Source organism: Siphateles boraxobius, unplaced genomic scaffold (assembly GCF_051911475.1).
Source record: "Siphateles boraxobius isolate OS27281-9 unplaced genomic scaffold, OSU_SipBor_1 13, whole genome shotgun sequence".
In the NCBI taxonomy this organism is placed as follows: Eukaryota; Metazoa; Chordata; class Actinopteri; order Cypriniformes; family Leuciscidae; genus Siphateles; species Siphateles boraxobius.
Window position 1 is genome coordinate 3,628,159 of NW_027508733.1, and position 16,750 is coordinate 3,644,908.

At 38.5% G+C, this 16,750-nt stretch overlaps 2 protein-coding genes and 1 long non-coding RNA gene across 3 annotated transcripts in view; all 3 read right to left on the bottom strand.

The window, feature by feature from the left end:
- The window catches only part of LOC143736355 (uncharacterized), a 169,974-nt gene that overhangs the window by 1,695 nt on the left and 151,529 nt on the right, over positions 1 to 16,750 (bottom strand). The window lies entirely within an intron of this gene.
- On the bottom strand, positions 3,771 to 12,000 carry LOC143735546 (uncharacterized). The gene is made up of 3 exons (XR_013203214.1): positions 11,960 to 12,000; positions 4,096 to 4,165; positions 3,771 to 3,852 (listed from the first exon to the last, which is right to left on the bottom strand). It is a non-coding gene; the product is annotated as an uncharacterized LOC143735546 (long non-coding RNA).
- On the bottom strand, positions 4,544 to 7,686 carry LOC143736291 (uncharacterized). The gene is made up of 4 exons (XM_077227034.1): positions 7,560 to 7,686; positions 6,574 to 6,710; positions 5,046 to 5,495; positions 4,544 to 4,951 (listed from the first exon to the last, which is right to left on the bottom strand). Exons 1-4 carry the CDS (start codon positions 7,684 to 7,686, stop codon positions 4,544 to 4,546), a joined length of 1,122 nt encoding a protein of 373 aa, XP_077083149.1.

The window sequence follows — 16,750 nt, forward strand, 5'->3', positions numbered from 1 at the left end:
AAATTAATAATATTCTGCAGCAGCACAAAGACTTTTCATGATAAAAGAAAAGAGAAATAGATTTAGAAATGGAACAATAATTAAAAAAGACACTTTTACTTTAATATTTACTGTCACACTAAAACTAATGCTATTGAGTATCCGGGCTTCATATTTATATTGTTTTATTTAATCAATCCATAATAACTGAGAGTAGAGCTGAATTCAAACTTGATCTGACAGGTAAAATATAGTTTAATTATTTCTATATGAGAATAACAGTCAATATTAATCTTCTCTATTTTAACAAGTAATTTATCATATGGTACCAAAATGGAAAAATAAAAAAACACATTTAAAACTCACCAACCATACGCCAGAAACACAAACATAGCAAAACTACATTTTCTTCAACCTGCGTTTCGCTCCACGAATATGAAAAGAAAAACTCTTCAAAACTGCTTCGTTAATAGATCCTGTTCAGTCGGTTTATTATCAGAAGTGTCCCGTGAAGTTGAGAAGTTAAAATGTTATTTTAGTGAGTCTTAAACTAACATTAAACATTTTGTATTAACATTTATCCTGCACGACTCAAACTCAATAACCAGTGTTATTTTAAGTATCACTGAGATACTATTATATTTTTTACTAATATTTTTAATCAGTCTTTATTTTTAATTTTTTTACATTTTCATTTTATTTAAGGTTAAGTAATTGTTTTGTGTTTTTGTGATTGTTAGTAGTTGTCACGATTTGGTCTTGTCTTGGTCACGTTTCATGTCATTAGGTGTGTTGGACATCGGCTGCGGCTGGATGTAACCTATCGGCGAGAGTTGCGAGTGCCAGAGGGAGGAGCTCCAAACAGAGACGTGAAGTCGGACACTTTCTGGTTCCAGTATCTCACGTGGTGTTTGCATACTTTACCACAGCTGAAGTGAAATAAATAAATGCAATATTTGCCAAATACACAGATGTTTCAGAGACATTTTCATTCAATACTTTATGTAGCTACTGCTTCATACAGCGTCTGTTTGAACAAGAATAAAGTTCAACATAAGCCTACACTGTTAGACATTTCTTGTAATTTTACAGGAAATTCCTGGCTAATAGTTGCCGTAAATTTACTGTAAACAGTATACAGGAGTGTTATTGTAAAATAACTACAACAAGGTACTGTACTTAATGTAATTTACTGTAATTTTACAGGATCAAATACTGTAAATATTACAGCAAAATTTTATATTTACGGCAACTCAGTAGCCAGGAATTTCCTGTAATTTTAGGAATTTCCTGTAATTTCACAGGACAGAATATTGTAAATATTACAATTAGATGTTGTAACTTGGATAAATGTCCTCTTTCAGACTTCTGTAAAGAAAAACAAAACACTTAGTATTTTTTTTTCAAATATATTTTTATTTTCTCTTAAAACTGATGAGAAAACAGAGTTCACAATGCACAAACAAACAATTTATTACTGTACCAAACTGGTTGAACATGCGTTGTCAAACATATGTCCTCTAATGTCCTCTGCCCACTAATGTCATCCAATGTCCCCTGCCCACTAATGTCCCCTGCCCACTAATGTCCCCTGCCCACTAATGTCCCCTGCCCACTAATGTCCCCTGCCCACCAATTCAAAATCCAGCAGTTTCCTCAAAAGTGTGCAAACTGGTGCGTTCAGCCCTCGTTTTTTCTCTGCCTTGCTGCCCGTCTGGGGATTTATGCCGCAAAAGGCTCTGAAAACAGGGGGGAAAACACACTTATCAGGTGACATTTAAGACTATAACATGGTCATAACCATGACATGAAACATTAAGGGATCTTTATGAATGAATGAGTGCGTGTGTGTGTGAGACTGAGTCATTGTAGGCTATATGAGTATGTGTCTGTCTGTGTGTATGTGTCTGTGGCTTGGCACGATCGATGCAAGGGTCTGCGATTCGAGTGCACCGGGTGGAGTGTTGTTCATCGGATAGAAATTGGGCTGAAACCGTGATGCATCTCCCTTTAAAAGCTTTGCATCTGTAAAATATGATTTCTTATTTTATATAGGCCTGTATATTTTTAAATGATTATTTTCATTAAATTTACTTTCATAATTATCTCAGCCATTTCCCGAAGGAGCAGACTATTAGATGCGGAGGGGTAGGCCTATTTTCAGGTCTAAATTCATGAGCATTGTTTACAAATAGAAAGATCTCTAAACCGTGATTCTAACACCCGAGCTACACCGGGCCTCTACACGCGCGTATTACGCTGAATTCTACCGACTCATAGATTCAACTGATGTCAGCGATTCTGGCTACACCAGGAACGTGGGCAGCGCGGACCCGGCGCACGCATGCTTTAAAATAGGAATTGGTTCTATTTTTCCACGCACTCGCACATCACACATCTGCGAGACAGAGAAAACTTTCATCTTGTTGGATAGCTGCACGTTGTTATAGCTATCAAACACAAGTCCCCACCCTACTCTGCTTCTGATTTGCTAAATACGTTTTTTTTTGTTTTTTTTATGTGAGAGCTGCCATAGGTTTTGGGGAACTCAAAAATGATAAACCTTTCTGAATTTCCATCCTGATGAAAATTTCTTCACAACCGTGTCACGCCGGAGATCCGGCACGGTGCCGGAATACTTTAACCCCTGAGTGTGTGCCTGTGAGAGATTGAGTGAGTGTCTGTTTGTGCGATCGTCAACCCTCTCTCCCCATCCCCTCTCCTCTCTCATGCCTCTCCTCACTCATCCCTTTCTCACTAAATTGGATAGCATAATTTGAGTTTTTTCTTATACTTGCAAAGCAATGTGTAAAATCTGATCACTCTAAATACGAAGTAATATGTCGTTGTATTAAGTGGGCCGGGGTGACTTACTGACAACCCTAACTGTAACAAAAAATGTCAATTACAGAAAAGTTATAAACATTGATTAAGATCCCTTCATATATCAAGTCATTGCTTATGGAGGTATATCTGATTCAAATCAACTGAACGCCTGTGACAGTGCGATTTGTAGTTGTAGAGAAAAGCCACACATGTGCATGAGTAAATTTAAAGTCAAAGAGAGAAATGTTTTAAGAGCAAACTTGTAGACTTTTTTCTCTCCCACAAACACAACACAGCAGTTACACCTTCTCAAATTCTTCATTGCAGGTTCACAAATCATATTCCACATATTACAAATTAAGAAACTCGATCACATTTTTGATACAATTGCTGCAGTGAATATGGTGCAAAACGCATTTACACACCCGCATCAAGAAATGTGAAGTTGTGGAGAAATTTTTCACATCCGCAAATCAGTACGTGAATTCATCCAATGAGAGTTGCACACATGATGAATATTTCTTGTATATGTCTTGTATATGTATACTGCTCATTTTAGTTCACGCGACCGTTTCTCAGAATGTTTAATGGATTATATTAAAAAAGGTAAATATAGTTTCAGTGTGAACTTAAAATACAATTGTGCATTTCATTTCATAAAAGTATACAAACTTAATGAAATAATGCACAATTGTATTTTAAGTTCACACTGAAACTATATTTACCTTTTTTTAAATAATCCATTAAACCTGCTGAGAAACGATCGCGTGAACTAAAATGAGCAAATCGCACTGTCACAGGCGTTCGGTTGATTTAAATCAAATATACCTCCATAATTGCTATGATCGTTTTCATGACAGTGCCATGTTTAAACTCACCTCTGAATGAATTAAAGTGTGCTTGCGGCTTCTGCCGGATATTGCAAGTTGAAGACATAGTAAGCAGCGAAGACTGCTGCCAATCCATGCAGGAGGTTGCTGTGGGGCCCCATAACACATGCTCCTTCCATGGACATAAACCACGTGTCTGCGCCGCGCAGTATCTCTCCTGAAACCCATTAACAATATGATAACTTAAAGCTGCATAACACACTATTGCCACCTACATGACTTCATTAATGTTCAAGTGGAGAAAGACTCGCACACCTCCACTTGAACATTATTATCTCCTTTGACCCCCGCACCCTCCATCAACAACTCAAAGAAATACATTTTTTAGGCGCAACAGTCCTCCCTCAACCACGTGAATTCATTAAAGAATTAACTTCAACAAAATAAGGGAAGATTATACCTGGTACAACTAATCGAGGTGTGCTTGGCAGGGTGACAGCTCTCTCAATATCGGCAGCTGTGGCAGAGGGCTGGAGAATAAAAACCATTAGTTAACCATGGTTAAGTTGAGTTAACAACGACAAAGAAAACTTGCCCCAAAAGCTGTAATGTTCTACTCAACACCAAGGGGGAAATCAGCTTCAATTTATGGTGCCAAATGTAGAAACAGCTGCACATGGCAAATATTTTTTTTTAAATATTGATGCCATGTCAATAAAACAGTAAATTAAAATTATTTTATGAACTACATGGCAGGAAGCAATGGCTGATACTCAGGCTGTTCAGAGTCTATGGAATATTAGAATAACTTGTGCAAAGTGTCAATAGCAAAGGATGGGGCTGGTGACTTATTTCTGGTAATTAACAATTACAAAATAGCAGGACAGAGAATAACAGGAATGGTTAATTTATGTATATGCACTGCAAGTTATACTCACATCAGCCATAAGGAAGATACCATCCCCCTCCTTGAAGTGAGCAAGCAGGCACATGATGGTGCAGATAGCTTTGTTGCCACTCTCTTCATTGTAGGCTTCCAGAACCTTCCCCACTCCTGGTGTCTTCTGCTGTTGGAAGTACTCTATGATGTTCTGACTCCTGTTGTCTATGGCAGCTGGCAGCTTCTCCTGGATAGGAATTCCGGTCAGCTCACTGAAATGCGAGAACAAGCCCTTCAAGGAGAAGAGAAAGGGCCAGTCATCCTTAATTTTTGAGACGCTGTGTGGAGGGTCAGCATTGAGATCACAACGCTGGAGAACGTAGGTTCTCTGAAGCCATCTCTGAAGCGCTCCTCTCTCCATGCCTGACATTCCTTCCTAGGGGGGGTCAAAATTTGGATGCATCAATATTCAAAAATAAAATATAGGTTTGTGCCTAAAGATGCCTAAATATAATTCCCACTATTCCTACCTGGGCATATAGCTGCTGCATCTGAGTCTTCATCTCTTGTAGGGTTTCATCAGTCTCCCCTGAGGGGAATTCTTGAGGTGCCCATCGGACACATCCATATTGATCAACAGGACCTCTTCCATTTGTCATCGCCTGACGATTGCTGTGCTTATTCTTCCTTAACCGTGCCAATGTGTTGTTTCGATTGACGTGCTCGATTCTGGTTTTTACTTGCTGGACGAGCGATGCCCCAGCTGTATTTTCATCATCATCCACATCCCCAAAACATGTAGGGTACTTCTGTATTATATCGTTTACAACTTTCAAACAGATCCCTCTATTTGGATTTGGATTGTGCACCTTCATTTGATCGACAAGCTCTCTGACCATCGCTCTTCTGGCAGCAGGATTCGGTCTAGTAGAATTTGCAATGGCTGACTGGATCTCTGACGTCATCTTCTCCCAGTTAACCTTCAAGGATGCAAACAGAAAATGGCGAAAAAAAAGAGAGAAGGATACAAGGATATAAACTTTTAAGGGTGCATTTATAGTCAATTTCAGCATCAGACTCAAACGAAGCAGTGATTAAAAATGTAATCTAAGACATCTAAGAGGCCTGTCTGTAGCCAGTTGTTGAGAGTTCCACTAAGTGGTCTGTCAAAAACGATCGAACGTAGCGAGTTAAGTGGCTCCAAAGATGTTTTTTTCCAGGATTTGTCAAAGAGAATTGAGATGCCTGAACGCGATTAGAATAGTTGGCTATATGAATTTTTATCTAATCCTCGTCACTCCCAACAATAGTACAAAGCAAGAAATGAACTCACAGGGAAATGGGGTACCTTAGGCTAAGTTCTGCGTTATGTTTGTGATCCAAAATATAGCCTGCAATAGATGCTTTTACAGAACCCTGTCGCTCAGTATTTTAATCTCTATCTCTCGCTCTCTCTTTGATGTAGGCTAGGCATACGTCACCAACATTACACCTCGCTGTGTAAGCAGGTAAGTTGCAGTCCATCTGCAATAAATATAATATTTAATATTTTGTGATATGGGGGAAATGGGCCTAAGTGAAGCATCAACTGTCCACAAAAGCATACCTAGGAGAGTTGATAATATGTTCCTCACGGCCCCAGCATCCTACACGAACGCACCTAGGAATTCCTGATCATAGACAGGCTTCTCGCTGCGTCACTTTGAAGACGAAAGCGAGGCTGAGGTTAACATGGCTACGACGTGAATAAGGCGAATCGGTCCAACAAAGTGGCATTCACCGAAGACAGTGGCTGATGTTTACGTCATACCAATAATGTACAAAACGTAGCTTACCCAACCCATTCTATTCCATGTATTATTGTTTTCATTTTTATTTTTAACGTGTCCAATCTTATAACAAAATCTTAGAAAAAACAAATATCGGCCATTGCCATCGGCCACATTGCTATTTTGAACATCGGCATCGGCCCAGAATTTTGCCATCGGTGGATCTCTATCGATTAAAATAGAAATATATTTTAGGAATTGCCAAGACCCACCCCACCTTAAAATGTACAGGCCATGGTGAGCGTGGTGAGGGCATTGGGTTGGACTTTCGGGGTGTCTCAGGTGAGGAGAGTTGTGGACTTCCCACGGGGGACAGGGTTGAGGAGAGTTGTGGAGAGCCAGGAGGAGATAGGGCTGAGAAGGAACCTGAAAAAATATTTACCATTAGACCCCTATGATCCAGACATATTATGGTGTATTTAAACACCAATCATATTTTCTATAAAATAAAACCATTCATTTTTCATTTATTTCAAACTTTTTGTTGTGGTAGCCCCAAAAAACAACTGTAGAAAGCCACCTGACAGCCAAGGTCACATCATGTCACGCTTAAAAAAAATTTAGATTGGTGACCAGGATGGGAATTCCATTTGGCCATCGATGTTGCAGTTTTTAGGGCACAAAATGAAAGTGGATTTCACAATCTGCCAAACACATCAGTTAATACATCACGCCACAATCATACCCTATATATATATTAAAAAACAATCACACCATCATCACAATTATATTGGAATACTTACACAATCCTAAATTCAAATAACACAATAAGCTACAAAACACAAACCACACTCAGGGCATAGTTCATGAAATAGGCTAGTAAGGCTACAAAATCAATACATTTTTACCGGGTATGATGGGGTGGCTATGGCAGAGAGGCTATGATGGTGGAGCAATGATGGGAGTGGCACCATAAAAGTAGTCTAGAGATCGCATAGTTAAGAGATTTTGGGTGCGTTCATAAATTAACTCTGAGCGCAGTTTCCGAACCGTCAAGAGTGTAGCAGAGCGTGTTCGGAGTGAATTTACAAACGCACCCTAGGTTTACAAGTTCAACTGTGAACATTTCAATGTGTAGCCTAATATACTTAGAATTAAAAACAGTTAAATCATTAAATAGGATGAAGGATAAAAGTGCCTTGTGTCACTCCATGCAGACGACCACCCCCATCCCGGAACCACCCATAGAACCCGAACCACCCAACCTACGGTTACCTTGAGATGAAAAGGCACGGAGAAGCTTTCTAGACTGGACCACACGGAGAAAGGGCAGAATATTTTCTTCACTTAGAAGGCTCATGTCCTCCTTGTTCTCCACACCAAGTTCCTCCAGGCCTGCCATCAAGGTAGTTAGTGTGTCTGCGGGGAGGTCCGGAAGTACTGCCGAGACAGCCCTCCTGAGTTCCTCCTGTGCTGCAGCCATGTCTCTGCAAAGGAGTGATGGAGACAGATCATTGTAATGTCACACATTGTGTAGGCTGGCAAAGGATAATAATCCAGTAGATCATCATGCCTCATGCAAACAAACTGCTCTTGAGGTGTCCCCAAAACACTATAGACCCCAATGTCCCTCAACTTAACAAAACGATATACTTCTGAGACAAAGGTCACAGAGCCATGGTGCACAATGATCAGCTCTATCTTGCCAACCTCCAACTCTTCTTCAGTTTTCCCCAGCAAAATAAACATGCCCTTTTTGTATGATGTGCCCTTCACCGTCACTGTGTGAGATGCTACTGTATCTTTAGATTTAAAATGCAAACTAACAACAGCCTCTTGGATTTTGTCGCTGTAGTCATTTACATAGAATGTCATCTCTTTATCCAGCAACACACTCGGCTGAAACATTTCACCTGCACTCAAGTATGCCTGGAAGAGCTGGTGTCTCTCTGCGACAGTCTTGCAGATGTTCTTGAAATTATGTAACTTCCTAGCACATCTTTTGAAGAATGTGTGCTTACTCTCAAACCTGAGAGTCCAAAGGCGAATAAGGGGACCAAAGTGGGTAATGAGCTCTGGATAATGAAGTAAATAGTGGTGTTTGGGCTTCAGAGGCTCATTGGGAAAGAGCTGCCTTCGAAAGTAGATATACTCCTCAATGAGTATTTTAAGATAAGCAACCTGATCTGTAGTGATTGCTGGTGCACAAATGAGCTCTACAATTTCTCTGAGCTGCAGCACAAGTTGCCAGGCAGCATCCTCACATGGATTCCTAATCCTATCTCCTATCAGGAGAGGGAGCAAACGCAGGAAGCACCAGTTCTGGACTGCATGTCCACTAAGTCTTCGGCTACCTGGTGAAACATCGGCTGGTTTGTCCTGAGCATCATTTCCCTGATAGTTAAACTGATCTTTGCACCTGTTGAGATGTGTATAGTTGAAATGTTTCTCCTCAACTAGATGACCAATCAACAAACTAAGGTCACAGGAAACAATGCCTTCAAACAGGTCATGGCCAAGACATGGGGGTAATCCAGGCTGGCAAACATGAAAGAAGGACAGTTGGTTAAACGGAGAGTTTGACTTGATACCACATTCAGAATTTGTACCAGTGTTTTCTAATTCTTGTAGATGATTCAGAAAAGACTGTTCTGTACGCTTGCTGCCACATAATAATGGAGAGCTCTCAAAACTTGATCTTTTTATATCACAATACCTGCAGAAATAATGGCTCACACTAAAGTTCTCAACAAATCCACCAATACAGTGAGACCCTAAATTGTCACCCGAAATAGCACACAGTCGACCTCTGACAATTTGTCCATTATTTATCTCGATGCCAGTTTCCTCAAGAGCTTTCAGGTCTTTTATGAGGGGCTCAAATACTTTGTCCATCCCAAAATATTTGAAGTCCTGCTCCTTACACAAGAGAACAAGCTGCATTTGATCTATGGATGATCTGTTGTGAGGCAAAATGTCTGTTAAAGTGAGATAAACTGCTAGAATCTTGTGTTTCTTTTTAGAAGATCCAAGTGGATTAACCACTTCAAATGCATCCTGATAAAGTATAAGACCAAGAGAAGATGGCTCCGCTTTAAATAAAGGGTTGCACTGAGCTCCCTTCCCATCATTTACATCCTGGAAAATACCCTCTGATGATGGTTGGGAACGTGTTGCTGCATACTGTTCCTGCATGGACTTGCTTTTAAAAAGTGCAGCCAATGTTTCTTTAATAGAAACATAATGGGCAAACGATTCCTTACCTTTCTCATTGATACCTAATAACTGAGGCACCGGCTCAACATAATTAAAATGTTTTTTAAAAGCCGTCTTTCTTTTCTGGTCTGTGCTCAAAGGCCCACTGTTACAGGCTGTGAGGAGATCGTCTTTTCTCATTTCATCCATAATGTTACTAATTGTGGCCTTTGGGATTCCAAGGACAGTTAGTTTCTCACTCAAGGTATTAAGCAGATTTGTCAGACTGACATGATGGACATCTTGATATCCTTCAATAATCGTTTGTATTGTAGTAGCCGGCAATAGTAGTTTAGCCTGAAGTTTTAGATAGAAAAGTGTGATATTCTGAAGAAAGAGGGATTCATCAACTGCAACAGGCACTTCTTGCTCATCATCAGAATAATTAACGTTAGATGGTTCACACTCACTCACTGATTCACTGGCAACAGGTCTTTCTACATTAGAGGGGTTTTCTACATGTTCAACACTGTCATTGCGGTGCTTCTTAGAAAGATGGGATGCAAAACTCGACAAAACAGAGAACCTTCTATCACATCCTCTAAATGGGCATTCAATGTGTAACCCTTCACGCAAATGTGACCTCAAGTGACAAACTAGTAAAGATGATGTTTCACACCTTACTGCACAAAAGTCACATTGTATAGGAGTACACAGTCGCTGACTATTACTCAAAGGAACATCTGGTTTGTGGTCTCTGTATATGTGAGCTTTAAGTACAGGAATTTTAAGATACTGTCTGGAGCATTCAGGCACACCACACTGATATCTGTAATTAGCACTATTACTATGCAACTTAATGTGCTGAGTAAACTCACAAACTCTATTAAATTCCTTACCACATGTGCTAAACTTGCAAATAAACATTTTGGACTGTTGCTATGTGAAGATTGCTAGCAGCTAGCTCACCCTCACAACACGTGGTGGTTGTCTGAAAATTTTCGGCAAAACAGCGAAACGGACAAAAAAAAGATAGAAATATACGATAATGTTATAAAATCTGTACTTAATATATATGCTTTAACAGTTATAAGAAGATTGCAAACATACAAACTACCTTTATATGGCTAACTAACCAACTCACTGACAGGAGGCAGACGTGACGTTCTTCTCAGAAGTCAAGAGCGCAATGAAAAACTTTCCACAGAACACCGGATTTTCAGCAAGTGCAAAAAGTTGAGAAGAGACCTTTCACGATAAGCACTTGGAAACAATTTTTCTAAGATGCACGCGCGCAGTTCAGTTTAAGATTTGAAACCTTATCTAGCTAGATTACAAACAGAAAAATTGTTTAAAAATGACATTCGAATATTCCCTCAAAAAAAAAAAACCCACATATTCTAACATCTGGTTGCGCATTTTGTAAATGACGCGCATTACGTAAATACAGGACAAATTAATACAAAGAGACATAACTACTTGTATAGGTAGTTTATTTAAGTTTAAACCTATTTGACAACGTACTACCTACACAAAAACAAGTAAATCAACTAATGGCCAAGACCGTAGAGCAGACCTCTGAACTCTCGCTCGCTCGCACTCTCGTCTCGGCCTCACCGCTCTCTGCGCATAACAGTTTAAACGAACAACAACAACAATAAACAAATGTTGAGTTCTGATCAAGAGTTTTGTGCAAGCAATTTAAGGTTGCGACTCTTGTCACATATAGCAGGCTTCATTCAGTGATCGAAACAAATATTCTTAACATTAATTGAAGTTTTAGAACCGACATTGAACGCTCCGAGCGAGCTGTGCTGTGGTAACTTAACGTTAAACATGGAACTTTTCCTTGACATGAAACGGTAAATAATCAAACCAGTGGGAGCCTGCAAAAATGTGCTGTCTCTAACCTAACGTTAACGTTACCTTATTCATGCAATATCCCAGGCAGTACGCCTATTTGGAAAGCAGACAGCCGTGCCTCTGCTACCGCGGGCATGTTTTTCCACATTCGAATATTATTTTTCACCTTCGAAATTCTGTTTTTAAAACTATTCGAATATATATTCGAATTTAGAATATTCGTTGACAGCCCTAAATGACAGTCGAGCTAGCTAGCCAATCCATCCAAAGAATGAAAGAACCATGTTGACGTTACTTTAGGCAGATTAAAAATAGCATCAATTTGTGATGAACAAGGTGGTAGCTAACGTTAGCAACTACCAGTACATGACTGATGGAGGAAGAGACGCGTTAATAAAGTTAGCTACCTTATCATAAAAGCACCTATTTCTGCCCAACCATGCCCTATTTCCAATTTAGCTAAACCACAAGGGGACAGCTTACTTCATGTTAGCTAATCAAAGCAGACGAAACCGTCACCATCCACTCAGATAAGCAGAACTAATAACGTTATATCTGTATTATAAAAATACATATGTAAGGGCAACAGTAAGTTACATAATGTAAAGTTAACTTACCTTCGTCCCAGAATGTTTGCTTCTTCTTTCTTCTTCTTCTTTCTTCTTCTTGAATGTCAATGATGGCTCGTCCAGAATGTTCGTTTAGAACTAACCGCCTAAAAATTCAAAATTCAAACCGCGGTGATTCCATGATGCAACGCGGTGGCTGTAAAACCATTGTAAAACTCCGCGTATACAGTGTAGTTACAATAATAATACAGGACTGTCCATTAATTTCCCATGATGCATTGCTACTTACAGTAAAAACACAAATACAATACATTATTGTAAGATTTACTGTAGAAATTACATCAATTGCTAACAGTGTATAGCTACTATCAATGAAGTGGAGTCTAAATTTTTTAATCAGTTTTATTTTGATAAACGTGACTGTGACGACCTCTGCTTTTGGTCTTGAGCATTGCAGTTTGTTACCTGAGCCCACTAATTACCTCAATTTGCAGTCAACTGAAAACACCTGTGACTGTGCCTGAGGCGTTAAGAGATCACCAACTGAGCCAAGGGAGAGGGAACTTTGGTCTTGGACTTTGCTTTTGGATTTTGCTTTGGTGTTTGCTTGCTTTGTATTTTGTTGTTTTTTGCATTTACATTTTAACTTCAACACTGCATTACATTCTCAACCCTGCATCTTGCTTTACACACTGATCTTGCTGATGAATACAGAAACACTCTCATTTTCTTTGATTGTTTTCATTTGATTATTTTGCCTTATCATTTATAGTTAAATAAACATTATTTTTGAGCTTAGAATTGGGTTTGCGTGTGTCCCTTGTTTTTGTTGCTTCCCTTGAGCCAAGGGTCGTAACAAATTGGGGGCTCGTCCTTGCTTAGGTTATTTGATTGCGCTAGATTTTTGGAAGCTTATAGTGATAACAGATTATTTGTTGGACACAAAAAAATGTTTTTGTGCCAAAGTCAATTTGTTCACCGTGTGAAATCACCAGTTGGTAAGTAACAGTGCAAAATTGTTTTTTGAACGTGAGTTTTCTCTGATAGGCATAGCGGCATGTCAACCCATTCTCACTCCCAAGGCGTCAAAAACGGAAGCATGGTCAAGCGCCCGAGGCGTCACATAGCAGACGCCGAAGGCGCCCCTTGGCGTCACTCTGTGGCGCAACCTGTGGCGGCAATAACAGACGCGAATTGTATCAGTAGGAAATAGCGTTGAAGAAGTCTCATTCCGAACACATCGCGATGTTTGGCATCAGGTCACGTGTGCCAGATGTTGGTAAGTAGTTGTGAATACGCGGTCAAAATAATCAGTGTTGTGCAAGTTACTTCCAAACTGTAATACATTATATATTACTTGTTACTGTTATTTAAAAGTAATTCATTACCTTACAATATTACGGTCTCAGAATTGTAATGCGTTACATTACTCCTGTATTACTTTTGAGTTACTTTCACCAAAATAACTATACAGAAGTAGAAGTTAACATTCTAAAATGACTAGGGCTGTAACGATATGCGATATGAAACCGAAATCGCGACACTCAGATCCACGAACCTGCAGAATCGCGACACACCCCTTCCAACTCCCAGCGTTATCCATACCGTCCAGATCCAATGCTACCACATCTTTAAATTACTATTAGTATTATTTGAAGTTAAATTAACATTATAAAATATGTAGACCTACAACACAAAACTAGTTGAGGATAAATTATTTAAAATTTGGGAATTCCAGCGTTATGGACATGACATTTGCAGACTTGCAGTCAAAACTTATATAATTATATAAATTCTCAGAAAATGCATTAATACCAAAATATTGAAACGTCTGTTTATCCATAGGCTCCTCCCAGAAAGGAGTCCAGACATTAGAAAAATATCAGTCTACACATGCATTTTATATTTAATATTAGGGAAATCGACAGTCATGTGTGACAAAAAAAAAATCTTTAACTTAGGAGGCAACGATTTTTTTTGTTGTAATTCTGTGAATTACACTGCGCAAATCTAATGAAGAAGGGTTGGCTCTCCACAGAACATAAAATATTCATTTTATTTTATTTTTCGTGTTCGCATTTATGAGGAAAATACAGACGTGACAGTTCTCCGTTACAGACGCGACCGCTCAAGCGGCACTAAAAGACTGCTTTAAAACTTTCACAGACACCTTACACAGAAGACACGAAGCCTTTCTTTAAAGTGAATTTCGTTTTGTATTAATTGTACGGACCTGAAAAATATATCTATATTGAAATGTCTACTTCGAAAGAAAACAGACTGCTCTGCTTATGAAATGAAATGTGCATTTCTCTCTGGTGCATTCACTAGCCCAGCGTTTCCCAAACGGGGTGCCGTGGCACCCTGGGGTGCCTTCTGGCGAGAGCAGGGGTGCCGTGTAAAAACTCCATTAAACATTTTTAAATTGCTAAAATGTGTAAAAAAAAATAATAATAAATGTATCATCAATCTCGCATCGTCGGAAGCGTCTAATAACAACAAATAATGCACACAAATTTATAATAAAAAATGCAACTCATAAGTTTTCCGCGTTCGTTGAATTGCGGGGGTTCCTCATGATTTCATTCTCGTGCTTCATTCCCAGCGTCCACACATAAAGCTGCCTCTTTTTCATGGCTTGTTGCGCTTACGGTCAAATACACACGAAACATTGTCACAACGTCCGTCTTGCCGCATATTCACAAACACATTAATGTTTTTCAGTTTTACGCGTTAAAAAAGATTTAAACACAATTAACGCAGCATCCGTTTTTTTCTGTCATCCTTTGGCTACCCTTACATTATATAATCACGTTCTTATTCATGCAAATGCTTTTAAACCATGCAACCGCGAAAAGACAAAAGAGAACGCGCTGTCTGTGAATGTCCTGCTGACACAGGACGACGCGCATCGCGTGCCAGAATCGACTTCTCTTTCGTGCTTGAACGAATAATAACACACAGTTATGACAAAATGTCCGTTTTGTTGAGTATGCTCATGAGAGCAGTCTTAAATTAGTTAAAATCTTAAATTAGAGTTGTGAGAAGATGGGACGCGTGTGAGATAAACAAGTGCAGCAGTGACAACAGAATCAAAGAACAAGTAACAGAGAAAATTACTCACTGCTCTTGACTAAAGAACGCTTGTAGCTTTAATAAGGGATTCATCTATATTTAATTTATTATTTATGCAGTGAAGACTGTAAAGTGTTTGATAACTTTATTCAATTTCTGTGTATTTCCTGACATCAGTAGCAGTATTGGTATCAGTGATACTGGGCTTCATTCATAAAAAAGATGCCATTAAACAATTATTTAAAATATACTGTCTTTATGTTGTTTATACATTAATTTGGAGATTAACTGTGAAATTATTACATTATAAAATATATTAAAAACAAGCTATCTTGTGCAATTATAACTAAATTATCCCAATATTAAAACACAAATAGGCCTACACTGAGTGAGCAAACATTTAGGTGAGATTTGCAATGGTAATTGAGCAATGTTTTGCTGAATTATGAATAAAAACCTTAATTAAATATGTCATCATGTAAAGTCATCTCTGCAGAAGAAATTAATGATTTCCTAGACTTTAAATGGATGGACAAAAACATTGATAATATTAAAAAATATCTATATGACAGTAGGCCTATATACGGCAGTTATTCCCTGTGGTATTGAAAATCAATAAATTTCAAGGTATAGTATCAAAGTAGTATCGTGACAACACTAGTGTAGGGTGCCACAATTTTTTTTACATTTTCAAAGGGTGCCTCGACTGAAAAAAGTTTGGGAAACACTGTCCTAGAGAGTGTGAAGTGCTTCTATAGTGCTAATGTGGATTTCTGTCTAGATATTTAATTAACCATTTCCAGGGTTTCTTTTGCAAAAGGTTAATTACAGCTACAGTAAGACAGAAACTCACATGTTCACCACTCATTTTTCTCAGCTGTAGGGTAATGCAAGCACGTTTCAAATCAGTGCTTCTCCCAGGAGACTAGTGCTAAATTAATCCCCTATCTTAGCTCCATCTACTGTTTTAGAAGAGGAAGTTGCTCAATTGCATTTGTGAGAAAATCTGCCTCGACAAATTTGTGAGACAATCGAGCCGAGAGATCTCATAAAAAGTCAAGTGTCTCACCATCATAACAGACAGATATGCATTTGTGTGCACTAGATTTGATATTTGTTCAAAGGTTACATGCAATTTGTTGGATGGTTTGTATTTAATTGTGAAATATTTTCTGGCTCATTTATTTATATTTGTAAAACACAATACATATTTGTTACTCCTCTGTGTTTTCGCAAATTGACCTTTGTATTTGCACATTGATTTCTGTTTGTTTGCGAGTCGAGTTTTCCTTTGCTAGGCAGATCAAGTTTGTTTGCAAAATGCTGGATTTATTTGTTTAACTGGGGTCCTTCGTTTCAGAGTCACACTCAGGACCTTCGGGTCCAAATGGGCCGGAGGGGTGGGATTCATATTTATTAAAAGAAAATCATGATTTTTTTTTACTTGTTTTTTATAATATTTTTTCTTTTCTTTTTTGGTGTTTTGAGATAATTTTATGATTTATAATTAATATTTATGCAATAAATATGACCCATTTCTCCCCAATTTCCCCCCCATTGAATATAATAGAAAATTATTAAAACATTTTTTTTTTTTTTAAAGCTGTATTTCATTTTAGAGTCAAGCCTAGACCTCATGAAAGCAATTTTTGAAATGAGATGGATGCCATCTGGTGGACAAACTGAGCATTTTAAAAATGCAAAACACATATGAAATCTGAAATTTTTAGTTTGTTTATGTATAAAAGTGTGTTTGTGTGTGTG